Here is a 27,943-nt window from a genome sequence, read left to right as displayed (position 1 = left end):
GAAAATGCTTTGCTGTGAAAAATGTGGAAAGAAAGCACTTTTTTTCAGTGGCAAAGTCCTTGTTCTTTTGTGAATACTGCCTTCTCGTCCAGGGACACAGTAAGCACTCTTAAAATGTCAACTTTTTTCATTATTGTTAATATTATGTCAAACAAAAACATCAGAATCTCTGGGTACAAGGAACAGGATAAGGAGTCTAATCCGGGCTCTCTTCCGGCTGGTTCTTCTCTAGGACTCCCGAGGCCCCAGGGTGTTACCACTGGCCACAGGGTCAATCTACTGAGAGCATCATCTGTCATTCAGGTAAGCTCACATGAGTGCCCCAAAATAGGAGAGAGAAGCCCTGCAGGAGGAAGGAAGGGCCAGAGAGACCACGGCAACTCTGAAGCTTCCCCAGGAAAACAGAGGCCATTATCTAAACAATGCAAAGAGCGGTGTCATGTTTCCTGGCTTAGGAAGAAAGGAAATGTGTAAGCCCTCCCTTCTGTATACTTCTGTTGAAATTGAAGAGGAACCCAAAGCCTGCGTTGTATAGAGAAAAACGGGAGGGTCTGGAAGGAGTTAGGGAAGGGGAAATATAATCAAAATATACTGCATGAAAAAAATTTAAATAATGGCAAGAAAGTTTACTTATGTGGCCAAAAACAGAGAAAAGAATACAGTAAAGCCAAGAACCAAAATGAGAACTTTTATTTGTCTAACAGTTTGAGAAGATCCACAGACAGAACACAGAGAGGTGTGTGCACAGGGTGGAAGATGAGCTAGAAAGCCAACCACACCTCGGGGGGACTGACCGCCCACCCACAGACCACCCCCAAAAGTAGCCACTTTCTCCAAGAAGCCCCTTGTTCTCCAGAAGTGGTAGCACACTAGGGAGGCAGAGGCAGGAGCATCTCTGTGAGTTTGGGGCCAGTCTGGTCTAATAATGAGTTCCAGGGCAACTAATGCTGTATGGTGAGACACCATCTCAATAAAAAAGCAAAAGGAAGAGGAGGAAGAGGAAGGAGGAGGGGAGGGGTAGAGGGAGCAAAAGAAGAGGAGGAGGGGAAAGAGAGGGAGGAGGGAAGGAGAAGAGGAATCAAAAGAAGAGGAGGAAGGGAAAGGGGGAGGAGTAGAGGGAGCAAAAGAAGAGGAGGAGGGGAAAGAGAGGAAGGAGGGAAGGGGAAGAGAGGGGAGGGGAGGGGAAGAGGGGAGGAGGGGAAGGAGGGGACAGCAGGGGGAATAATAAGAGAACAGTTTATATCTCATGACTCCATGTTTTATGATACCGATATCTAACTTAGGAAAAAATTTCACAAAGTCTTTCACCAAAATGTGCAAGCTAACTAAACACCCTCAGCAGGGGAATGACTAAATGGCCTGTAGCATCAAATGGAAGCCTATAAAGCAAGGAACAACAGCTTTCAGAATGCAGACTATCCACAAGAACTCCGTTTTAGTTGCCTGGTAACAGAGTCTGCACATTTCTGCAGCCCCAGAAGTTAGTTGCCTAGCTTACTCCGGTGTCTTCATCCTCTATATAGGACCAACAACAGGATCTGCTCCCAAGATAGTAAAGGGTTGGTAAATGAGTGGGCGTGAGGTCACCAAACAATGGAGGAGTGGGAGGAGTGTATTCTCTGGGCATGGGTAGGGCAAAGGAAATGTGTGTGACAGATGTACACTGTTTCTTTCCATTGTTTCTGAAATGCCAATCACCTCCATGAAAGTGGAGTATCAACCAATAGCGGCTGTACCTGTCCAGGTGTGGGCAGCTTGCAAAACTGAAGCTCTTCATCCCCACCAGTTAAACAGTCTACTCGAGGCTGCCAGAGAGTGTCTGAGATGGTCTCAGGTCTCAGAGCTTTGACGATCTGTTCCTTTGCCTAGTCCCTTCCCTGGGAATTCATGGGCACACCAAGGGAAAGAAAAAGTTCTTCTTTGCACCTTCCCCCAAGGAGACTGCTTCTGATTTTATGATTCACAACTAAATTTCTTGTTTAAAAGGCCATTTTCCTAAGAAACATGGGATATGAGCTAGCAGGGGCTAAAAACAGAATGCTGTGAAAAATATTTAAATAAATGCATAAAGAATTGAGAGTTAAAACAATCTACTGAGGACAGCGGGTGTCCGTGGGTCAGTAAGGAGTGGTTTGAGCATTTTCCTAATTGTTTTGGACACAAATTATCAGATATCTACCTCATTTCTAATCATCACTCCACAAACATACGCAAACACAGTAATCTATGTTTCTTATAAATATGGGTTCCATTGAGGTGCATTCTGATGTAGCTACCAGTCGAGGTCTCTAAGGCCAGCAATGGGCAAAGTGGTTCCTTAATGGGGTGGTGACTTTGAGCTAACTGTGCCTTGGAGCAATGCACTTGAATGGAAAGTACAGTCCAAGAGGAGCCTGCACACATACTACAGACTGTTCTTTCTCTGAGGAGCTAGCATGCTTTAGGGTTTCCTATTAGGAGTTGAGTTAAAAAAAAATTCCATATGGCATCAGGTCAGAGGACCAGACGGTCTAGGTTCACATTACTGTAACTGTCATTATTCTGAGTATTTAGTGAGAGCTGACAAAGTATCCTGTTGTGTCTCTGCTACACCACAGGGTGTGGAGAGTTGGAACTGCTCATCAAGCCTGGAGTCCTTGTGGGGCAATTTAATAAGAAACTCATAGGAGTTACATGATTATCCCTTTATGAAATGCTTTCTCTCTTGGGCCAATATTGAGAAGACAAACTTTTACCTTCTGTCTCTATTAAGGAAGATAAGTATATTTATAGCACAACTTGTGCTCTGATGTTGTCCTTTTAGGGGTCTATTTTAGCAGACATACTGCTTGAAATGAATGCCTTCCAGTGCCTTCCATATTAGAGAAGCCACTTGTAAACGATTTGAAATATATTCCCTCTATTTCTACTCATTGCCATCTTGTCTCTGACACTAAGAAGATATCTAGGAGTCTCTTTCCATGGACAACTTCAGCTAGGTGAATATTCCCATACAAAGCCTTCTCTCTTCCAACCAAATAAATCTGATTCTTCTACTAGTTTTTCTATAATCAAGAACTTAGAGCCCTGCAGGCTCTGTGACTCTAAGGATACGGTACAGAGAAATAATTACAATGAACATTTATTGAGATCTTACTCTATGTCAGTTACTGTTGCGATCATTTTGCACAAATTAATAAGTTTAATTTTTGTGGAAACTCTATAGTAGGCTTATTATTACCCTCACCTTGAAACTGAGGAAACTAAGCCAAGAGGTTAAACAGGTCGCTTACAGCCATCTCACGGGTAGAGCAACTGGGTTTTGGTTCTAAACAGGAAACTCTTAACTTTAATTTGGTTCTACTCCTCAGTGCCACAAAAATCAGACCGCTGTATGGCAGTTTCTCCAAACTGAAACTTTCCGTCTAGGAGGGAAGAGGAGGCTCCTGAGACTCAACATGTGAACAAAGGGTCACATGTCTGGGGAAGGGAGAACTCAGAAGGTTCTCAAAGGCCCCCCTCAGGTTTACAGCACCATACAACATCTGCTCTGAGAGAAGCTCTGAACAGCTGAGCTGCAACAAAATAGCGTCTCTGACCTGCGAACTATCCGCACGCTGTGCAGAAAGCTCCAGAGTTGCTGCATTGGGGAGGTGTCGCCAATATAGGGTCACATGAGAGGTTTCTGGTCATGCAACTGTACGGGTTTTTTTGTTTGTTTGTTTGGTTGGTTGTTGTTGTTTTTTTGAGCATCCCTGCTCCTGTAAGTAACACTTCACTTGACTCCTTATAGTGACCCCAATAAAAACCCATCAGTCCATTAGCTTGGACTTTGTTGCAATCATTACTTTGGTCTGTTGTTTGGCCGAGTAGAGGTGTGTTGTGTATGTGTGTTGCGTCTCCCCAGGAAAAGTCTTTCACACAACACATGCTACTGCTGATAGTTTAGAGCTGAAAACCTAAGCCAATGTAAGTTTAATAAAATACTAAAACCTGGAAGATGATGTGTCCCCCCTAAAGAAGGTGTCATGGTCAAATGTGTTTAAGAAATACAAAGTGTGACAATGGTCTTCCCACTGCAGGCTTACTAGTTCTTAACTTATTTGTGTGCACTGTGGCTCTCCAAAATCCAGATCTAAAACGGATTGTTGGAGTTCTTTTCTAACAATATAGAATTTTCTAGAATATTTTGTGGGAACATGAGGGATCAGGATGCCCGAGTTGGGTAAGGGATGAAGAGAAAGAGCAATGAAAAGGTATCTTGATAGAAGGGGCCATTATGAGGCTAGGGAGAAACCTGGTGCCAGGGAACCTCCCAGAATTCCACAAGGACGACCCAAGCTAAGACTCCTAGCAATAGTGGAGAGGGTGCCTAAAGTGGCCTTCTCCTGTAATCAGATTGGTGACTACCCTAATTGTCATCCTAGAACTTGCATCCAGTAACTGATGGAAGCAGATGCAGACATCCACAGCCAAAGCCCTGGGCCGAGCTCTGCCAGTCAAGTTGAAGAGAGGAAGGAGGGATTATATGAGCAAAGGGGGTCAAGATCATGGTGGGGAAACCCAGAGAGACAGCTGACCTGAGCTCATGGGAGCTCATGAACTCTAGACAGACTGCTAGGGAGCCTGAATAGGACCGACCTAAGTATGTGGGTGATAGTTATGAGCTTGGTCTGTTTTTGGGGTCCCTAGCAGTGGGACCACGATTGTCCCTGGCATGTGAACTGGCTTTTTGGAACCTACTCCCTATGGTGGGATGCTTCGCTCAGACTTGATGCAGAGGGGAGGAGCTTGGTCCTGCCTCACCTTGGCATGCCATGCTTTGTTGACTCCATGGGAGGCCTCACCCTTTCTGAGGAGTGGTTGGGGGAGGGGGGGTTGGAAAGGAGGTGAGGGGAGAGAACAAGATGTTAGGAGGGAAGGGAAACTGTGATAGTATGCAAAATAAATTTTAAAAATAATTTAAAAAAGAAAAGAAAATATTGCCTTAAAGTTCAGTTTAGTTTCTTTTATTTCTTTTGATTTCATTTTTTGTGTCCAGAAGCTTTGTTAGAACACAAATAAATAAATAAATTAATTAATTAATTAAAGACACAAGCATACAAAAGCAGTGTGACTTCAGCACCCTCCCCTTCATCGGCCAATCATTTTGTTTGTCAGGAGTGTGGGCGTCACAGAGATCCTGGACTTGAAAGCCTGAGAGCCAAGGTCCAATCCCACCTCCACTGCACATTTCCTGTGTAATCTTGAGTGAGTTACTCAAGCTCTCAGCCTCAGTTTCCTCATCCACATGTACAAGAATGGCTTCCACCCCCGAGTTTCATGAACATCAAATCAAGAACCTGGTGTGTCTGGCGTACATGTGTGGTGCCATGAGAACAAGAATTTGTTTTCCTCCTTAACTCATGACTTTGAGTGACTATCATTTAACTATGAGCTTTATCAGAGTGTTAATATGGCTTTAAGATGGATGCTGGGTGGGGAGTTTCTATGGTAACTGTTGAAGGTACTTAGGGGAAAGAAATCAATACACACTAACAACAGCCTTCCACCAACCAACAGCACATTGAGCTCTGTATGCTCCTTGGCAGGATGGGTAAATAAGGCCCCCAAGGAATTGAGATTTGGATAGTACATCAAAGAATCCAGCCAGAGCATGTGCACTCACAAGCGAGACACACACACACACACACACACACACACACACACACACACACACACAGTGCTCTCCGTCTAGTTCTGCTAATTTATTACTTGTGGTTTGTTTATTAGACTGTAAACAGCCTCTTCATTTATTATTATTTAATCCATTAACTCTGACTTGGCCCCAAGGGGCAGCTTCTCAAGAACATGTGATTCCCTCATGCAAAGGCTAAATAGGTGCACTGGAGCATTTCACAGAAGCATCCTTCTCAGGAGCAGCCTGTCCCTCAGGAAACACTTCTTTCTCTCTGCTTGCTCTGTTTGCTCTTGGGTATTCATCTACCCCCAACTACCACCACCAATTTAGAAAATCAGGTTTTAAGTTTTACATACACCTTATTGTCTACAGTAATTTTAGATGCCCAAAATGGATTAACAGGGCTGAAGGTGTGTCTCGGTATTAGAGCACTTGCCTGGCAATGGCAACACTCTGGATTTCAGACCTAGCACCAGACCACTGTTATTGATAGTTCATTGATTTGAATCTGGTGTCATTTGGTCATGATGATAGCTCATCTTCACTGTCAGTTTGATCAGATTCGTAATCACCTAGAAGACAAACACCTGGATATGTCCGAGAAGGTATGTCAGCAAGTCGTAGGCTCTGGGGGAGAACCTACTACTATTATTCAGCTAAACTGACATAATATTGAACCAACTCCTAATGACTTACCGTGATTATACCCATAGATCAGCTCATCTCTCAACTCTCATCAGAGAAGCCTCTGTTCGTGGTAGGCGGTGATTAGCAGAGATTGAAGTGCAGAGAATGAGAGACTTGGGCTCTCAGCCCTCAATGAGGCATCTGTATCACACCCCTCCCCCCCACCCAAGGCTCGGGGATCATCGCAGGAGGAGTAGAAAGATTGCAAGAGCCAAAGGCCATGGCTGACTAAAGCAGAACAGTGTTCTCCAGACACAGCAGTGCAGTTAGGCGTGGGAGGTCGACAGAGGTGCCAGCGGGCACATGAACTGCAGCAGCGCAAGCCAGACAAAACCACAGCATAGAAAGGGGAGGTAGACGAGATGTCCCGCCTTAGATGAGAAGCTGTTGGTCATGATTGCTGGTGGAAGAGGGAGAATCTGTTTTTTTTTAAGGGTGTGGCCCTGGCAGGTCAACCCAAGTTGGGTGGCAAGGTTATGAAAATGGAACTAGATCTGGGAGAAACTGGAAGAAGGGTGAATACGGCCATGACTATGCGGTTGCCCGAGTCACACGGGAACAAAGCCCTCACCTCAAACAGACGCAGGACCTTGGCGAGGGCACCGACTTCCTCTTTGAGCGAGAAGAGCAGTGAGACGGCCCCGTTGGGGTTGGAATTGTCTTCAATGTAGCTCGTTTCCTGCAAAATTAGATCGCTGGGTCAAAATGTTTCTCACAGCTTAGCAATCAGTCCCCGGAAACCCCCCAGAAGAGGCAAGCATCGACGTTTTCTTCCCCTTACGCGCTGGAACACAGCTCCATGTATTCACAGAAGCCAGGGTGGTCAGACATAAATTAGTCGAGGACACTGAAATAGTGAACGTCACTCCTGGGTTGACTTGAGAAGCTCAAATTACTCATTGATGTCACTAGTCGCTGGCAAAAATCAATTATCTTTTAATGAGCACCCACCGAGTACCAGATCCTATCTCATATCTATGAGAGATGTAAATCTGAATTAAGGTAAATGAACCCATCTTTTCAGTGCCAAAATTCTGACCAGCAGACACATCATATGCAAGAATCCAGGAGATTCTTAGAGGCAGATGTAGTGCTGAAAAAAAAATCTCCTTAAAAAGACGCTGGGAAACAAAATGTGAGAAAACGTTAAAAATGGGACATTCATAGGCTGTGGGTCCAAAGGCCTGGGTGTCATCCTCTCTCATCCATTCACCACCAGGACCATTTTGAGCAGATTAGTTTGCCTCATTTCCTCACCTACAAAATAATAGGAAGAATAAGCTCTGGCCAAATAATATCCAAATGTTGAAAAAAGAAAATATAAGTTTAGATAGAATATTGGCACTATATGTAAAACGATTATCAGACAATGGGTGCCTTCAAGGAGGGAACAAAAGAAACTGGAATAAAAGTAGGTATTTCAGAGTTTGCTAAAACATTTTGTCAAGTTTTAAGATAATTCACAACATTCTGTGTGCACCCCCAATATACAGCATGTTCCTAAAGTGGAGAAGAAAATGTGAGGACCAATTACTCTCTTATAAGGAAGTTAATTAAGTTAATGGTGTGGATATTCCATCATCTCAGGGACAGGAGGCAGTGGTGGCAAGATTCCTGTCAGGGACTCGGGATAATAAGATCGAGAGCACGGAAGACTCTGAGGACAAAAATCTGTAACTTCAGAAAATTCAGATTTTTTCCAGAATCTTATATGAAGCTGGAAGTACCAAACTTATCAGCAAGTTGGTTTATAGGCCCCTTCGAGTAAATTAGAGGATTGTCCTGTCATGTCCCTGTCGGCTGGAGGGATGGTTCAGTGGTTAAGAGCACTCATTGCTCTTACAAAGGACCGAAGTTCAATTCCTAGTATCTACATGGTGGCTTGCAACTATCTGTAACTCCAGTTCCAGGGAATCCAAAGCCTCCTTTGATCTCCGCGAGCTCCTGCATGCAGACGGTACACTTATATACACATTAAATAAATAATAAATATTTTTAAAGAGAAAACTGTATTATCTTAAAGAGATTTTAATGTTCCATGTCCAGTACTTGATTTGGATAATCTCATTGAACTTGGAAAACAATCAAGGGAATAGGTTTTATTGTGCACCAAGCCCCTCCTTTTGTTGATGGAAAGATTCAGCCTTAGGGAGGCTAAGTAACTAGGGCTCTGGAGATAGCTCAGACACGTGATTTTAATCCCAAGACTGTGGAGATGGAGCCAGGTGGATCCCTGGAGCTCCCTGGCCATTCTGGCTAGCTGTATGGCAAGTTCCAGACCAGTGTGACACCTGTCTGTTCAACAAGGAAGAAGGTATGGAAAAAATGACTCTCAAAGTTGTCCTCTGGCTCACGTACACTTGTGCCACTGTATAAGCATGAACTCTCTCTGTGTGTCTCTGTCTCTCTGTGTGTCTTTGTGTCTCTGTCTGTCTGTCTCTCTCTCTCTCTTTCTCCCCCCCCACACACACATGCACACACACACACACACACACACACACACACACACACACACACACGGCTAAGCAACTGGCTCTTAATTCCACAATCAGCAATGGAGCTAATGTATGAACTGGCCCATTAGACCATGCACAATGCCATGAACCATGACCTGCTTCAGTTCTGCCTCTCTCTCTCTCTTCTAAAGCCTGCCAGACATGCAGATGAGCCTGACTTCAGCCTCCCCTCTCCCCCGCCACCACCGCCACCACCCCACCACACCCAGAGAATACTGAGCCTCAGTCCTTTCTGGGTTCCTTGAAACAACAAAGGGCTTTCCTGTTTCGAGTTCACTTTTCTCTTAACCTCCAAGAGAAGTGAGGCATTCCTGATACATGTCAACACATGCCACCTTAGAGCTGAAGACACCTGTGAGAGAATTCCAGGTGTCCACCTCCACCATCCTTCTCCTTGTGTGTGTCCAGCAATCACTGAATCCATTGTCACCTTCTCCAGAAATGACTCTTAGGGAACAGGTCATTTTCTGTCCTTCCCACTGCCATCCCACGAATCTAGCTGAGTGCTCCACAATGCTCCTGTCCTAACAGGGTTTTGCCCATGTCCTTCATTATCAAAATCATTGTTAATGAATTTGAACCATGGACAATTTCAAAACCACTGATAATAAATATGTACTGCCATTGTTCTTAAGTCACAACTTTTCTACAAATTCACATTTATGACATAACATGTCCCTACTCTGCCGTTACTGGTGACAGCACCCCTGTGTGCCCTGAATGGGGCAGGAACCACACCATGTCCTTTTATGCTCAGTACATGTTGTCATTGGCAGCAGCTAGCACTCTTTGCATGGTTTGCCTAGAACAGGCCGTTTGGTCCTCACAAGAGCTGTGAGGGTGGGGAAGCTGCTGTTTGGAAAATAAACACACAGAGGTAGATAGGCCAAGTGGCTAGTCCTAGGCAACCCAGCTAATGCGTAGCAAAGCCTGGGCTTGCAACCAGGTTCGTGGATCCCAACACTGTTACTATGCTTCCCAGGGACAGGCTCAGCTGACACAATTACTCCTTCTTTTCAAAGCATGAAAGGAAGCTCAGAGAAGTTTGTGATGGTGTGGATCTGAACGACAGGTTCATCAAGCCAATCCAGGGCCCGTAAGCTAATCTCTTTCATAGTGCTTTTTTGGGTTTTTTTTTTTTTGGTGGGGGGTTGTTCTTTGTGTAGCTTTGAGCCTATCCTGGATCTCACTCTGTAGACCAGGCCTCGAACTCACAGAGATCTGCCTGGCTCTGCCTCCCGAGTGCTGGGATTAAAGGTGTGCGCCACCACTGCCTGGCTCATAGTGCACTTTTATTGGCTCAGAAACGATGCCTTATTTGATTCTAACAGACGTGGGGATTGGCTTAGAAGCAAAAGTAGCTCCAAAGCTGTCTAGGAAGAAATCGCGCTAGGAAAAGTACCAGGAACCAAAGAGTGGGGAACTTTGACCATTGAGCAATGCATTCAGTGATAAGCACAGACTGTTCTTGTTAGCTATGTGGTGAACACAGATGCCTTCTGTTATCTCTGGAAATAATGACATTTCACATTTACAAGCAATGTGCTCTGTCAAGGATGTTGTAGGGCCAGTGCTGGTGATGTGGGGCTTACAGAGACATGTGCATTTGCATGTGTGATTACAACCCCTTGTGTCCATCCACACTGAAGAACCATTGAAAACAAGATGTGAAGGTCCTGAGCCACACGTCTCTATGAGGCAGGGTGCGGGCATAATATGTCTCCATATTTCAGCGTTGTCGCACAGGAGGAAATGTTACAGTGAAGTAGTGTGCTCAGCTGTGGGAAGCAGATTAGATGGAACACTGGTTGCCCTGTCCCTGCTAGTGGCTCTGAGCTCCTCACTGACCCCACTACTCTGCCTAAGCTCTCCAGAGCTCTTGTCTCTATATGAAACTACATTATGCTTTCATTCTGTTAATCCGTTTACCACTTATCTCCTGGACTAAAGTAGTTTTACCAGAGGAAGAACACCACCGTGACTAGCACACAGTAGGTGCTTCTTGACCTGTTGGGTGAATGAGAGTACCAAACCACTCACTCCCACGGGCCGGTTACATTTGCCATATGGATAAAGCTTTGACATATCCTATGCCCTCAACAAACGGAGGCTCCTTCCTGCAGTCTCCCTGTTCTTAGAACTGTGTCAAATGTAGGCTCTTTATCTGGGTTGGAAGCTTTAAGGAGATGCAAACAGGACTGGTAAGGTGGCTCAGCAGATAGAGGCGCTTGCTCTCAAGCCTGGCAACTTGAGTTCAATACTAAGAACCCACACTATGAAAGGGGAGAACTGGGGCTGGAGAGGTGGCTCAGCGGTTAAGAGCACTGGCTGTTCTTCCAGAGGTCCTGAGTTCAATTCCCAGCAACCACATGGTGGCTGACAACCATTTGCAATGAGATCTGGTGCCCTCTTCTGGCATGCAGGCATACATACAGACAGAACACTGTATACGTAATAAATAAATAAATCTTAAAAAAAAAGAAAAAAAGAAAGAAAGAAGAGAACTGCCCCTCCAAGTTGTCCTCCAACCCCTACACATACCATGGCACATACTGCACCTCCTCACACACACACAAACAAATATAATAAAAAAAAATTTTTAAACTCAAAAATGTGTCTGTGCTGCAGACTGACAGAGCTAGAAGACACCATAAATACTAACCTATTCCCGCATCCCACCTCAATTTTATAGATACTAAACAACCTCCTCTCCCCCACCAAATGACTACATAGCTTAAGTCCCCAAAGAGGACAACATTGGTGTCTTGACTGTGTGCATGGAGGATTTCCCACGAGCAAGCGGCACCAGGCACAACATCTGCCCTTGTCTGTCTTTCCTGCTCTTCAAGACACATTCTGTTAAACAAACAAATCAGCTTTGGCTAAATACACATTGACAGTTTCAAGTGGTCTTGAAACTTTAGTAAGATATCTATAGGCATTGTTTAACTTTCATCTTAACTCTAGACTCTGAGGGTCTTTTTATTCTTATTTTTCTAAAGAAAATGTTCTGCTTCTTATGCTGAGGTTGTACCAGGACATGTTTGGATCCTCTTCTGGTGTCACTGTTGTTGGTAGGGACAATCTGTGGATTCACAGTCACCTAAGTATTTTATAAATAAAGCTGTAAGATTCTCCCCTTAGTTACCACCCCCATATCACTGGCTCAAGCTCCCCAGATGGCCAAGAGTCTGTGCCAGCAACACAGGAGCCTAGAATAAAGTGAGACAGGATGTATAGACCGGCCTGCCTGCCCCTCATAACGACCTTCTTCAACACTACATCTCTGACTTCAAGCACCCCTCATCCCCTCAGTCCTGTCAGAGGAAGGGCTCCCAAAGTGTCTCTCCTGGTCTAGGACATGCTGACCACTAGGGAATTCTTCAGTGTTTCTAGTTATTCTGACTTTGGCATCAACTCTCTCCTACTGTCCGGAACCACTCGGCTCTCTACAAACAGTCCCCTAGGATTGTATGCAGCAGCTACCTGTGAATACATTACCTCCAAGGCCTGAATCTCAGGATTCAAACCATGATTCCCAACCTGGGGCAAATACATAAATCACAGTAAAGCACATGCTCTGCAAGAGCTCCCTGGAGAGGACAACAAATGCTTGAGAGAACAGACGCCTGCCACCTCCAGCATAATCCCCAAGACATGCTTAGACTCAGAGCTAACTCCTATTTATTTTCCTCTTGGCTTATTTTCTCCCTTGTCACATCTGAGTAAGTCCCTAAATTCTCTTCATGCCACATCATCTCTTGAAAATTAAAGAAGGGTAGCTTCTTACAGTCTTGTCATTTCCAAACCCAGAAGAAAGGGCTGTATGGATATCACTGAAGAGATGTGGTAGGACTGCTACCCCAGATGATTAAGGACCAGCCTTTTCCTTTCAGAAGGTAAAGCAAGTAACACAGGAAGCCATTGAGTTATCTAAAAGCACACAGATGTGGTAGCTGCTCTGGCAGTCAGATTTCCAACCTCTCTGGTATCCTCAAAGGATACATGTCCCCCCACTTGTTAAGGACAGTCTTTTGAGTTGACTTCCTGGGCATTTTCCTCATCTTTAAATAAATTCATATTTCTTAGTGGCCTTAGGAAATACCAGTATTTCCCTAACTGCTTTTCCATCTGGGGAAATTTTAATTCCAGCTGTGGAGGCTCACCTGTCCAAAGTCTGAGAGTTTCCTGCTCAGGACTGGGTTCTCCACGACCGCAGCTGACATGCTGGCTCCCAGCGAGTGAGGTCTTCAGCCCTCGGCAGCAGATTCTGAAAGGTTTGCTCTCAGGACGTGAGGCTGATGGTTTTAACCTGGCTCTTGGGAGACAGGACAGGAGAGGTTTCAAAGGGTGTCTTGCGGTCTGCAAGGTCACTCTTCCAGTGGGCGTTGCCCTGACGTAGCAGTGCAGGGGCAAGAGTAGTCCGTGTGCAATCCCAGGTCACTAGTCCTGGGCTGCCCCAAGTGGAGGCGTGGTGGAAGGTATGGCAGCCACGGCAGGACTCATTTGTCAGACTGCCCTGGGTAAGAGAAGAAGGCAAAGAGTCCAGACCACCTGTATCCTGGGGCTCAGACAGGTTTGGCATTGCTGAAACATTGGGGTGCCTGGAGTCTGGATTCTCTGCAACTGGAGGGAACCAGGGACAGCCTGCTGATAATAGTTAAGGATAATCATCCCCTGGTGGCAAGAAATAGAGCAGGGATCCTGATTTAAATGCTCCCACCCTCAACTCACCTTTTATTAACCACCAAACACGCCACTGTCCTTGGCATTCTCTTCTTTAGAAAACCACAGCAGAAGACACTGTGGCGCTGAGGATAAGAGCTAAAGACCAAAGGTGGGAGCCCTGGGGCTAGAATCCAGCCAGTTTCAGCTACCTACATAGTGGCCATGGACTCTGCAGAGAGGACAGAGGGGCCACCTTGCTAAGATGTTTCAGGCACATCAGTAATGAGAATGAGGTGATGCATTCAATGTCCGGGCAGTACCGTTCTCGCCACATATTCAAACACTGGATAAGTGGAAGATAATGAATGAAAGTCTGTCTCCAGAAGGTGACAACAGACAGTTATTGAGCATTTGTTCTGCGCTCCTGGTGGTGTCGTAGGCACTGGGACCACAGAGGGAACACGTGACCTCCCTGCCAGCAGTGCACCATTCTAAGGACTCAGCCTCAGGGGACAAGAAAGTGGCAAGATGAGCTAGGAGTGAGCTGGTGGGTACTGGGGAGTGGTCTCCAAATGGACATGAAGGCGTCATGACAGAACCCAATTTTCAGAGGAAGAAACAGAGATGAGATATTCATTGCTAGCAGGAAACACAAAATATAAAAACACAGGAGGGTCCGTTTCTGAAAGATGTGAGAAGTCAGGGCCATCAAGGACTCAAAGCCTGCTTAATATTTACCCAGGCAAAGTTAGTGGGCTGTGAGGAAACAGGCCAATAATAGAAGGTGCTAGAAGTCCACCCCATCCCCTCCCACAATTCTTTGACCTAATAACCAAGTATCTGCCAAAAAAGAAAAACAACATTTCAAGTTTGAGATTCAAAACAAGTGGATTCATTCCTCATCAGAAAAACAGCTGCTTCCACCCATGCCTCGGTTTCTTTGTCTTTAAAATGTGGGTCTGGGGCTATTGTTCAGGATTCTTTGAATCTCCATAGTGCAACACTTTCTCCTGAATTCCAAGAACATCAATATTGTAAGAATAATTTCTGTCTCAAAGGACCCCTTGGGTGTCTCATTAATCTCCCTTCTAATAAGTTTCAAGTTCATGATCTTGACTTTCTCCCTCTCTGTCTGACTTCAGTGTCCCTCTAGAGTAGTAGCTCTCAATGTGTGGGTCGCGACCCCTCAGTAAATCCCCTCTCTCCAAAAATATTTACATTATGATTCATAACAGTAGCCAAGTTACAGTTATGAAGTAGCAACACAAATAATTTTATGGTTTGGAGTCACCACAACATGGGGAGCTGTATTAAAGGGTCGCAGCGTCAGGAAGGTTGAGAACCCCTGCTCTAGAGGTTGTAGATGTGAAATAGGGTCCTCCATTCAGGACTATCTTAGAAACGCCACTTTGTCCCTTATCAGTGTTGGTGTGCCACAGAGGGCAGTGCCATCAGAAGAACCTGCAATATGAAGGTCTGGTAATGATGAAGGGCACAGTTGCAGCAGCCTGATCTGCATGCGTGCTGTGTGCTCAACACCAAGCCAGGCTCTTTGCATGTATGCAGCATTTCATTTTTTCCTGCCATCAGTCCTATCCTCTAAACAGACAAAGCAATGGCTGCCCAGGAAATTTCAATCCACAGCTGGAATTCAAACAATGTTTGATTCAAGCCCAAAGCCTTGGCCCTTAAATCTTCTTTCTCTCCTTTTTGAAATAATCATGTGGTTTTTAGGAGAACATAGCGATGACCCTTCTCTTTTCTCGGCACACCAGTTAAAAATAGAATTCTCAATCCATTTCACGTTTTTTTTAAAGTGCCCCAAGTCTAGGTTGAAAAAAAAAAAAAACAGTATACTTCACTGTCTGCTGTCTCAGAGAAAAGAATACTAACAGTTTCTTAATTAAAAACAACAACAACAAAAACCCGACTCTGTGAGCAGGCATGGCTTAGTAATGTAGTTGCCTAGCATCCCAGAAGTCCTAGGTTTGATCCCCAACACTTCAGAAAACTGGGTGTGGTGGTGCATGCCTGTAATCTCAGCACTGGGAAAGTACAGGAGGAAGTCGGAAATTCAATAATCCTTGACTACAGAAGCAAGTTCAAGCCTAGCCTGAGCTATGTGAAAACATGTCTCCAAAAACAAACAAACCAAAAATTTGCTTGGGCAAAAGAGGGATCACATTTATCTACGGACCAGCACAAACCTGCCTTCGCAGGGGATTGCTGGCGAAGTCAAGTTTGTAGATGACTGGGTGGAATAGGTGTTGTAGCTAACAGGGGCAGTGGCAGGTGCTAAGTAAAGGCAGAGGAAAGTGCAGATCCAGATGTTTTCATGCCGACAGTCTGCAGACCACTGGGCCACTTTAAAGGATGTACAGGAGGGAGAGCGATGTAGAAGAGGAGCATCCAGCACCGGACTTGGCAATCTTAGCGCTGATTCCGTTGATTTAAAAGTTCAAGATTGCCCAACCTTTGCTAGTTTATCGACTTCTCTCTATTTAACTTCATGCGTACGAGCCTGTTAATCATAATCCACGGATTCCTGGCACACAATCAAAGCCTACGAGCCACTTTTGTTACTTGATTTGCTCATTCTCTTTCATCTTGAGAAATCAAGATAAAAGAACATCCTGGGAGCCTTCATGTCTGATGTTAGGTGGGTGCACAGGAGTGTGTTTTCCATGATATGTGATGTTGCTCTATAGGTTTTTTATGGCATATAGAGGTACCATAGAGTTCAGATTCTGCACTGAAGGTTTTGTCATGCCCAGGGATGTGAACTTAGTTCGCTGATGACCTGTTCTGGTGTAAAATATCTTCTGTGTGTAACCACTGTTGTTGCTATTTGATGTAAGTTTCTGATGTTGTAACCTTCATTGGCTTTGCAAAATCCTTCTGACTATGGAGTGAAGTTCATGTGTTTTCATCATAAAGTGTTGAATTGGAGAAATGACTTTTAGAATTTACTAAAAGAAGTATGTGATCTATTCCATTTGGTCTGTTAATATGGCTAAACATTAATAAGATAACATGTAGGATTATAGCCATAGATTTTTCAGATGTTAAATAGTTTTCATTCTAGGGTAACCTTTATTTAATGGTTTATTATTTTAAATGTGCTATTACATATGGTTAGTTCATATATTTTAATTTTCTTACATTTATTTTTGTGTTTATTTGTGTATGTGTGTGTTCAGGTCTGTACATGTGTAGAAGCCAGTGGACAACTTGCAGAGTCTATTTTTTCATTCCACCATGTGGGGTGCAGACATGGTGCACTCCATCTGTGCTCCCACAATCTCAAGCCATCCGGATTGATGGCAAGAGCCTTTACCCACTGAACCTTCTCATTGGCCTATCAGGTGATGTTTCATGGAGGATTTTTCTACCTATGTTTACAGGAAAATAGAACCATCATCTCCTCACGTGTCTGTCATCTCATTTTGGAATAGCAATTATAAAAGCTTTATGGAGGACCTTGCATAACTTTCTCTGTTTTTATAATTTTGGTAATCATCTTCAAAAGACATAAGTGATTTGTTTCTTAAGAATTTGGTCAGTCTTCTTACATACACAGGGCCTGAGATAAGGAGGTAGGAGGAGGCATTCAGGGATAGGTTTAAGGATACATTTCAGTTTCTTTAACTGTTACTCTTATTCCTATAATCTATTACATCTCTTCTTACATTTTCCCTGGGAATTAATGCAGTCTCTTAAGGGTTCCATGAAATGAATATATTACAGTTCATAACATTATTTCCCTATCTATCTAGATGTATTTCCCTCCTTTTTCTGTATGTCATTATTATTGTTTTGTTGGGGGTGGGGTGCACAGGCATGTGTATATGTGTGCGTGTGTGCATGCGTGCATAGAGGATGACCTCTGGTGTCTTCCTCCTCAGATGGCATCCACCTAGATCTCTCATCATCCTGATGCATGGTTAGGCTGGGCTGGTTGGGTAGCAAGCCCTGGGGATCCTCCTCTCTCTAACTCCCAGGACTGGGATTGCAAACACGTGCCATCTCTCACTGTGCCTGGCTTTTTGCATGGGTTGTGAGCATAGAACTTTGGTCCACCTGCTTGCACAACAAGCACTTTCCAGGCTGGTCTGCCTCCCCGGGCCTGTGTTTTATTTATTTATATCTTCTCTCATCTTGTCTGATGTTTGTCCATGAAGGGTGGGCATTTCATCACACTGATCTCCTCTCTGCTCTTCTCTCTTTCATTGGTTCCTTTCTCCTTGTCCTTACTGTTCCCTTGACTGGGTTTGTTTTGTTAATCTTTTTCCAATTTCTTGGGTCAAGCACTGGTTTGTTTTCAATCATCTGTTTCCTAAGAAATACATTTAAAATGAAATATTTCTAAGTACTATTGTAGTTGAGGCTCATTAATTTGGAGTAAGTGTATGTGTGAGCGTGCGTGTGTGTGTGTGTGTGTGTGTGTGTGTGTGTGTTATACTACTGTTCAGTTTGAGGTTTTAAATATAATCTTCTCAATAATTGAAAGGCTTTAAAGAGTACATTATTTCAATTCCAGGTACTTGGGATACTCTCAGCTTTTCTCTTTATCTCTAATCAGCCTCTACCAATGTATTGTCTACTGGCAAAGTGCAAGTCTCTTTCCCTAAACATATTCTAACACAATGTGAGGTGGAATATAACAACCAGTGATAAATATCAAAAAGTTCCAATTCAAAGACAAACTAAGCATCCGCTGAATGAATCTCAGAGGCCTGCTTGGTCATTTTTCACAGAAAGAGGTCATTCACATGGCTTGGGACAAGCCCACAGTCTTTACCAGGTCAGTTCCCCTCAGAGACTACAACACTTGAGTGAACATCAGACATCATGGCAGCTTGCTTCCCTGTTTCACCCCTAGACTGATGGACAGGACACCAAAGGAATTCTGGGAGGAACTTCTCCCAGATGCAAACAGCAGGAGCAGACATGAGTTCAAATTATATCTTTTAGTTTAAGCAATGCTTTCATATATTTAAATGAAATATTTTGGTACTGGGGATTGAATTTAGGACCTTGCACATGCTACCACTGAGCTATAGCCTCACTTCTGTAAATATAATTTATTTTCTGTTTATTGTAAAGCAAAAAGATTTTTTTAAAAAATCATAGGGCAGGATAAAAGCCAAGGTTTTGTCTCTAAGCAGCACTCACTTCCAAGTCTAGTTCCACTGAAGTAGAAAATGAACTCCACATTGGCAACATGGCATTGGATGTTTTCTTTTGTTAGACAGTATTTAACAATTTTTTTTGAGAATTTCCTGCTATGGAACATATTCACCACCCCTAACACCTCTAATAGCCACCCCCTTCATTCCCCCCCCACCCCCGCTCCTTTCCCACCCAACTTTGAGATGTCTTTCCATTCCCTAATTCCCTATCAGCCGAGTGTGTGTTGCCCTCGAGCATCTCTGGAGTCTATGGTCCTTCCACCCACCTTTCATAAAGATCCATGAGTCTTCAGGCAAGGGGGTTGATAAGGACACCCCCGTTAGGGCTGAGCACGCAATTGTCTCTTATCCTCTGCACCTTGACCAGTTTTGGGTCTGGGTTAGTTGTCATCTACTAAAAAGAGAAACTTCCCTGGTATGGGTTGAACAGCACTCCGATCTATGGGTAGAGCAATAAGTCACTGGGAGCTGTTTTTTTAAGACTATATCTACTTGGCAGAATAACAGTATTAGAGCCTGTGACCTATCTGGCCACAGGGGTATTAGGGATTGGGAATTTCCTAAGTTTTATAGTGTGGCATTGCACTGTCCTCTAAATTTTTCTTTTACCAAAAAGTATTCTGGATTCTAAATCTTTCTCTAATGCAGTATTTTATAAGTGCCCTGACAATTGTTTCTCCCTTTGGGTCAGAGGGTTTTTCCAGGTCAGTATAATAAGACTAGAAAGCATCTCCAGCTCTGAAGATACTCAGAGTTGTCTTGATGTCTCCCTCCTCTTTCTAGAAAAAAAAAAAAAAAAACTTGCTTTAAAAAAAAAATCATGTTTATTTTTGGAAAAGAGCATTGAGCAGTTGCCATCAGTCCCCTGCTACCATGAGAGTGCCCTCATCCCAGAACACTCTTCCTACCTGAAGATTTCCAAATTAAAAAAGGAGAACCAACAAAAGCCACACCTTCTCTGACATTTACAATAATAAGGGAACCCAACTGTGCTTACTGCTGCCCCACTGGCCCACTTTATGGATGCATGGACCGTCCCACTTTTATCTTGGGCTGCAGCTCAGAAACTGCAGGGCCAGCTCCAGGAGGCAAAGGGGCTGTGTCCTCCTCACCTATGCAAATGGAACCTTGGAGCTTGGGCGATAGCTGAAATTCTTTATAAAATAAAAGATGCATTTCTCAGAATTCTTTGAAGCTAAGTATATACAAATCAGATGTGTGACCCAAGAGGAAAATCTGTATAACTACAAGGAAGTGTATTTTAGGAGGCATACCCTTCTCCTTCCATTTTTTCCCCTTGATGGTTTCAATGTGGAAATGCTATTGGAGCAGGAGCCACCATGGTGGATTATGGGATAAATTTAAGAATGTCAACCATCCATACTTTTCAGTGAAGAAAAAGAGAGGGATCGAGAGAGAAAGGGCATGGTAGTTGACATCTAGGAGTGTGCTGGCCTGGCATTTTGTAGAAAAGGGAAATGAACTGCTAATTTGCTCAAACCCACCCACGTTCTGAGACTTCTTTCACAGCCACATCTAATCCTAAAGAGATGAGAAACAAGAAAAGGAAGTACAAGATGGACACATCATCAGAAGAACTGCTCTTTCCTCAGCAGAATTTAAAGGACACACTTGAATGCCACACTTCAACTCTTAGGAAATTCCCACCCTGCAGTCACCTTCTGCAGAATTTTATTTCTACCTCATCTTTCTTTATAATCTTCTTCCCAACAGAGACAGCCCAGAAACTTGAAGGTCATTATCAACTAATGCCCCTGTACACTAAATGTGATTAAGATATGAAGTCATGCTTTTTATCAGAATAATATTTAGGGCTGCCTATTCCAGGAATTCTGAGCAGAACTTAGGCATTACATTGACTTATAATGAAATCAATTAGTAAATCAAGCGCCTCTGATTAAAGGTCTATTAAATGAAAAGAAGGGCTGCATGGATGTAGCACAGCTTCTGGGCCCATACTTGTAGCATCCTGTCTCGGTCACATCAGAGTGAGGTCATTGGGTATGGTCATCTGTTCGCTCATGTACTCAGTAAATATTTGCTGAATACATATTTACCAGGCACTGTTTTAGACAGTGGTGATGAGGACTGTCAAGGTTACCGTTCCCATTGATTTCACATTCTAGTAAGAACAGGAACAGTAAACACAAAGACGAGAAAGAAAAACAAGAAAAGCCAAGTAATGTTAGCCTTGAGTATGACTAAGAAGAAATAATGTTTTAAGAAGAGCTATTATTAAAAAAAAAGAAAGGTTTTGAGGGGAGACTGGTTACATCAAGAGGAAACTTATTGAACATAGAGACTTTGAGCTGAGAACTGAGTCAGAAGGAGGTCACAGACTCACAGATTTGGGAGCAAAGGGGGTTCCTAATAGAAGGAATGCCTATATAAACATCTAGATTAGAATTAAATATGACACTTCTTAGAAATATCCAGGAGTATACCTGAGCTACTTGTGGCTGGAGTAGGAGAGAAAGGTGTGATCTGAGGTTAGATGAACAAGGTAAGCTCATGCAACCGCTGCACTATAGTCAATGGCAGACTAGGGGAAGCTTATCCAGGCTTTCAAGAACGATTTTTCAAGAATTTGGTAACCCTATTGCTAACTATAATTGTAACTTAAAAATAAACCAAATAAACTCAACAATTGAATAAAGTATGTATATCAAAAATGTGACACTCAATCCATTACTCACTAACACTTCACTATATTTCATTACTACCCATGCTCATGAGGCTCTTTCTTAGTGTGATACAGATACTGTACAACATGTTCCTGAACATCCCTTCTCACCCTTTACATTTCTCATATCCAGGGGCTGCAGACTCTGAGAGCCAGACAGTAAGTTCAGACTAAGATACATTTCATGTGTCTTTAGTGAATGTCATTACATTATTTCATGGACAGTTAAGTGAAGCTGGGCATTCAGGTGAAAGGGGGCTCCTGAAGCATCCAGTCCTGTCAGTCATCTAATTTTACAGTCTTGAGAAATCTTCTGTTGCACACAGTCCACTTCCATTCTTGGCCAAAATTTCTTTGCCAGGAGTATTTTTTTTTTCATCTTATTTTTCTTTATTAAGAAATTTTCTACTCACTCTACATACCACGCACAGATTCCCCCCTCCTCTCTCCTCCCACCATTCAGCCTTCTCTCCCAAGCCACCCCACATCCCCACAACCCCCAAATCAAGGTCTCCCATGGGGAGTCAGCAGAGTCCAGCAACTGAGCCTAGGTAGGTCCAAGCCCCTCCCCACTGCACCGATGCTGCACAAGGCGTCACACCACAGGCACCAGGCTCCCAAAAGCCTGCCCATGCACCAGGGACAGATCCCGATCCCCCTACCTGGGTGCCCCTCAAACAGTTTGAGCCAAACAACTGTCTTCCATATCCAGAGGGCCTAGTCCAGTCCCATGGGGGCTCCATGGCCACTAGTCCACAGTCCGTGGGCTTCCACCGGTCATCTGTGCACATCTTCCCATCATGATCTCAACGTCCCCTGCCTGCAGAATGCCTCCTCTCTCACACTGATTGGATTCAGCCTGGTGCCTGGCCATGGATCTCTGCATCTGCCTCCATCAGTCACTGGACAAAGGCTCTATGATGACAGTTAGGGTATTCACTAGACTGGTCACCAGAGTAGACCAGTCCAGGCACCCTTTAGACCATTGCCAGCACTCCAAGGTAGGGTCAACCTTGTGGATTCCTGAGAGCCTCCCCAGCACCCTGCCTCTTCCTATTCCCATGATGTCCTCATCTAACATGGTATCTCCCTCTCTGTCCTCCCACTCTGTTCCTGTTCCAGCTTGACCCTCCCATATCCCTATGTTCTCATCCCCCACTCCTCGCCCTCCGCCACCACCACCTACTCCCAGTCCACTCACGTAGATCTCCTCCACTTCTCCTTCACAGGGTCATCCATGTGTCCCTCCTAGAGTCTTTCCCTGTTAGCTAGCCTCTCTGGAGTTGTGGGTTGCAGTCTGGCCATCCCTTCCCTCACATCTAGTATCCACTTAGGAGTGAGTACATACTATGTTTGTTCTTCTGAGTCTGGGTTGCCTCACTCAGGATGCTATTTTCTAGTTTCATCCATTTGCCTGCAAATTTCATGATGTCATTGTTTTTTTGTTGTTGTTGTTGTTGTTGTTTTTTACTGCTGAGTAGTACTCCACTGTGTATATGTGCCACATTTTCCTTATCCATTCTTCAGTTGAGGGGTATCTAGGTTGTTTCCAGGTTCTTGCTATTACAGCCAGGAGTATTCTTGATAATAAAGCATAAATAAATGTAGACACACTCTTCTATTTTTCTCTTGTTGTGATCAAGGGGATAAGAAACATGGCATCCTAAAGGAAGAGAATTCAAGAGGATATGAGGGGCTTTGTATACTTATGTAGATAGCCTTATTAAGAATCATATCCTTCGAGGAACAGAATAGATAAAAATGAATAGATATTAAAGGGGGATTTATTAGATTGACTTATACTGTATGGATTGGATAGTCCAACAATGGATATCTCACTTTAGAAAAGCCAAGACCTGGCAACTTCTCAACCCACAAAGCAGGGTGCCCCCAGCAATTCCAGCATAGTACTGGAAGAATAGAGGGTTCATGGTCTTCAGTCCATGTTGGAAACCCATAGAATCTGAGTTCTAATATCAGCAAAGGTACACAGCATAAAGTATGTGAACTTGCTGGTGAAAATGAAGGCAAAGCTTCCTCTATCTCCTTTTATCTAGGTTGCCAATGAAAAATGGCACCAAAATGTAGGGCAGGTTCTTTCACTTCAAATAATCTGATCCACAAAAAATTCCTCATAGGAGTGCCCAACATCTTGCCTTGTAATCAATCTCAGATACAGTTATGTTGACAATTAAGACTAAACATCACAGGCGAGAAGCAGTGCCTAATGCATTGTGCCAGTCAAGAGCTTGAAGCATCTGATGCATTGAGCAAAATAAAGTCATTGGCAAATGTATCAGTCTTGAGTGCTCTTGGGAATCAGAACCAGCAGGAGATTAGAAAATAATTGATGAATAGATGAGTGGATAAATGATAGATGGATGGACAGATGGATGGACAGACAGACAGATAGACAGGTAGGTAGGTAGGCAGGCAGGCAAGCAGGCAGAGAGATGAAAGATAGATTGATTAGATTGATAAGATACTATCACTCAGTATTACTTCACTCAGCTTCAGGTCCTACAACCAGCCTAGAGACCCAGGAACAAGTGAAGCAGAATAACAGAAAAAAAATATTAGATAATGACTTAGTGATTTACTTAAAACGCTGTTGTACTGTTCATTTCCAAGCATGAATTCACCTGCTACCTGGAACAAAAAGACCTTGAGAAATGGCTGGGACAATGGGTCGTTGCCCTTAGCAACCTGACCACAAAAGCTTACACATATGAACTATAATGTAGGCCTTTAAAAACAAAGGGCTGGCTGCCATGTACGCTTCTGCAAAATCTCCCTTGCTTGCTCACCCCACCTTGTGGCTTTAGAGTATAAAATGAGGGTGCAAACTGAACTTGGACCAAATCCTTTCAGGAACTATCTTGGCTTCCATCCATGGCAAATACATTTCCTCTCTTCTATTTTCATTGATGTCAGAGTGCTATTTCAGAAAGATTCCTGCAGCATAAGTTCTAGTCTGAGCCCAAGTCTGGAGGTAAGAGATGGCAGTGAGAAAAACAGTGGGGCAGACAGAATTCCCCCTTTTTGTTCTATTCAGGCCATCATTAGAGTGGATGAGGTCTCAACATAGGAAATGTAATGTCATACTCAGTCTACAATTCAAACGTTAAGGTCATCAAGAAACATCCTTAGAGATGGTGCTAAAAACATTTATCTGGATATCTGAGCACTCTGGTCCAGTCAAGTTCACATACCAATTTAACCATCAAAATTAGGACCTTTGGCAAAGAGGAAACATCAGCAGGGATGAGAAATAAATATTGTAAAGCTAGTCATAAAATCAAGGGATGGATAGGCTTCTTTTTTGGATGAAAAAGCTGTTTTGTTTGCTTGTTTTATGAGTATAATTGTGGTTTAATAAAGCAATTAAATCAATGATGCAGGCTTACACATGGGATTAAGGAAAAAGAGATTTGATGCAGACATCCCATTTAGGGCTGAGTGCTCCAGGGTCTCTCACTCTATGTGTAGTATCTGTCTGTTGGTCTATATTTGTTCCCATCTGCTGCAGGAGGAAGCTTCTCTGATGATGACTGAACAAGGCACTGGTCTATGAGTATAGCAGAATATCATTAAGAGTCATTTTATCACTACATTTTTTTCTTTTTTTAGACCAGTATTATTTGGTTTCCTCTAGGTCCCAGGGCTATCTACACCAATGTCAGGTATGGGTTACATCTTGGAGAGTGGACCTTAAGTCAAATCAGTTATTGGTTGATTACAAATCCCTTCCCTCTCCCCTCAGAGCTCAGGGAACCCTGCAGAAGAGAAGTCAAAAAGACTGTGAGAGCCAGAGGGGATGGAGGACACCAGGAAACTCAGGCCCTTTAAAGCAACATGCAAAGCTCACATGAGCTCACAGAGACTGAAGCAGCAAGCTTGGGTGTAGATGTAATTCTGAACAGTTTTATTAAATAAGAAACACAGAGCCAAATGCAGAGTTAAAAGCCTCAGAGGTCAGAAAGCAGTAGCTAAGAGCTGAGACCAAGACCACCTTCTTATCACCCACTGCCACTGCCATCCTTCCTCTGAGAAAGAGACCTACTTCCTGTGTGTCTGTCTTTTTATTGACTTTCTGTTCTGCCTTCTCATTGCTTGTAAACCCAACCACATGACCTCCTCATCACTGCCTGTCTATACAGACCTTCAGGTCTCTATGGTTGGTATTGAGATTAAAGGCATGTGTCTCCATGCTAGTGGTATCCTTGAACACACAGAGATCTGCCTGTCATGTGATCGGGATTAAGGGCTAAATGGCTTGTTATTAGCTCTGACCCCCAGGCACTTTTATTTATTAACATACAAATAAAATCACATTTTAGCACAAATAAAACATCACCATATTCCCCCTTCTATTCTAATAAAAAGAAAAAAAGGAAAAAAGTTATAACTAATATAAGAAAAACTATATACATTAAGTACAATAACTATATATACAGTCAAGAATTACATTAATGATGTCTAGTCCATTAACATTTGACAGATTCAGACAAAAAACTCCATTACATATATTAACAATGTCCAGTCAGTAACATTTGATAAACTCAGACAAAAAATTTCATTACTTATCCTATTTAAACCAGTAGTTCCTTTTTTTAAAAAAAATTTATTTATTATGCATACAGTGTTCTGCCTGCATCCTGCAGGCCAGAAGAGGGCACCAGACTTCATTACAGATGGTTGTAAACCATCATGTGGTCGCTGGGAATTGAACTCAGGACCTCTGGAACAACCAGTGCTCTTAACCTCTGAGCCATCTCTCCAGCCCCAGTAGTTCCTTTTTAAAAGTAGATTCAATAATTCACCTTTTTATCTTATCATATCAATATATAGCTAGCTCAGTCAGTAGAGCATGAGACTCTTAATCTCAGGGTCGTGGGTTCATGCCCCATGTTGGGTGCCAGATGTAGCACAAATCTTAAAAAGGTCTTATTAATAGAAACAAACCTGGAGCCAGGTATTGGGGTGAACGCTGAAAGATCAGAGAAGCAGAACAAGCCACACCTTGCCAGTTCCTCAGCTAATCCTCTTTCCTCAGACTGGATGCCTCTGAGTCCTCATCCAGAATGAATTTCAGCTGAACTGTGCTGCTCAAAAGCCTAAAAGCTTAACCAGGCTCTAGTTCCTCGTCCTCAAGCCTTAAATACCTTTCTGCTTCCTGCTATCACTTCCTGGGATTAAAGGCTCTTGGTACCATGCCTGGCTGTTTCCAGTGTGGCCTTGAACTCACAGAGATCCAGGCAGATCTCTGCCTCTGGAATGCCAGGATTAAAGGTGTGTGTGCCACCATTTTCTGGCCTCTATATCTAGTGGCTGTTCTGTTGTCTGACCCCAGATAAGTTTATTAGGGTGCACAATATTTTGGGGAACATAATATCACCACACTTGGGGTTCTGCATAGGCCTGTACCAGGTCCTCTGTCTTCATATTATGGTTACTAGTTTAGTGTTTTTAGGGAATTCCTAAGTGAACAAATAGGTCTCCGATTCTTGTTCCTTCTCTTGGGCTCTTTTCCATCTGTTGGTTTGTCTTGTCCAATTCTGAATTGATAGTTTTGTTTTATCTTATTATATTTTATTTTGTTATTTTTTTAAAAAATGAACGAATGAAAATCTAGCCACCAGAGTAAAAGTTAATAACTGAACTGAACTGTCACTTATACCTGATGGGAGAGGGAAAATCAGTTTTCTACAATAGAGTGACACTTGGCACATCAACCTCTCCAGGTCAGGACCCACTTTCAGGCACAGGTGCCCAACATATAATGGACTACAGAGGTTGTGTGTGTGGTTTTTCATTTGGTTATGGTTTGTGGTTTTTATTTTCTTTTGGGGGTTGTTTATTTTGTTTTCTTGGTTTTGGAGGATTCTGTTTTTGTTTGGTTTTGTTTTTTTGAGAAAGAACTTATGAGTGGGTAGAGAAGGTGAGAGGATCTGGAAGGACTTGGGGAAGGGTAGGAATATGATAAAAATCTATTGAAATTTAAAAACTGTTGTAGATAATAAAGATAAAAATATAATAAACAAATAATGAGAGGAAGAGAAATGCTCAGAACCAAAGCTAAGACACTGAAGAGCGCGGACGTGGGCTTCTCTAAAGGAGTTGACAGAAACGGTTAGTGTTTATAAATCTAGGGTAATCAGTCACGCTTTCTGGACTGAATTGCAAAGGGACCAAATTCAAAGAAAGTAGCTGAGGCTGGAGAGAAACAGAGCAGGAATGTGGGTAGTGAGGAACCTGTGGATGATCCCACAGTAAGGCCAAGAAGTAGCTCCAATTGGAGGACTCAGTGGACTGGAAGTAAAGGTGTGTAAATCCCTGGCACTGGGCAGGCCATTTGTATGGTACCTTCCCCTCTGAGTCAGGATTCTGACTACTCCCTGGGCCCAGTAAGACAAGCATCTCAGTATTAACTTACCCACTTCCCCTCCCTCAAAACTACCCGGGTACCTGACCTTTCAGGACAAATACACATTCTTTACCAGAAAGTGTTCCATTT

General features: G+C 43.4%; 1 protein-coding gene across 1 annotated transcript in view; it reads right to left on the bottom strand.

Annotated features, from left to right (window-relative positions):
- Pah (phenylalanine hydroxylase) overlaps nt 1–13,246 on the bottom strand; it is a 59,107-nt gene extending 45,861 nt beyond the window's left edge. The window contains exons 1-2 of the mRNA XM_006979859.4: nt 13,029–13,246; nt 6,918–7,025 (exon numbers count right to left, since the gene is read on the bottom strand). Coding sequence (XP_006979921.1) covers nt 6,918–7,025; nt 13,029–13,088 — 168 coding nt within the window. The 5' untranslated portion in view covers nt 13,089–13,246. The remainder of the gene's footprint in view (nt 1–6,917; nt 7,026–13,028) is intronic.
- Between the last annotated feature and the right edge of the window lie 14,697 nt (nt 13,247–27,943).

This window comes from Peromyscus maniculatus, chromosome 18, assembly GCF_049852395.1.
Source record: "Peromyscus maniculatus bairdii isolate BWxNUB_F1_BW_parent chromosome 18, HU_Pman_BW_mat_3.1, whole genome shotgun sequence".
In the NCBI taxonomy this organism is placed as follows: domain Eukaryota; kingdom Metazoa; phylum Chordata; class Mammalia; order Rodentia; family Cricetidae; genus Peromyscus; species Peromyscus maniculatus.
The sequence above is the reverse complement of the archived record's forward strand: the minus strand, read 5'-3'. Positions and strand labels throughout refer to the sequence as shown.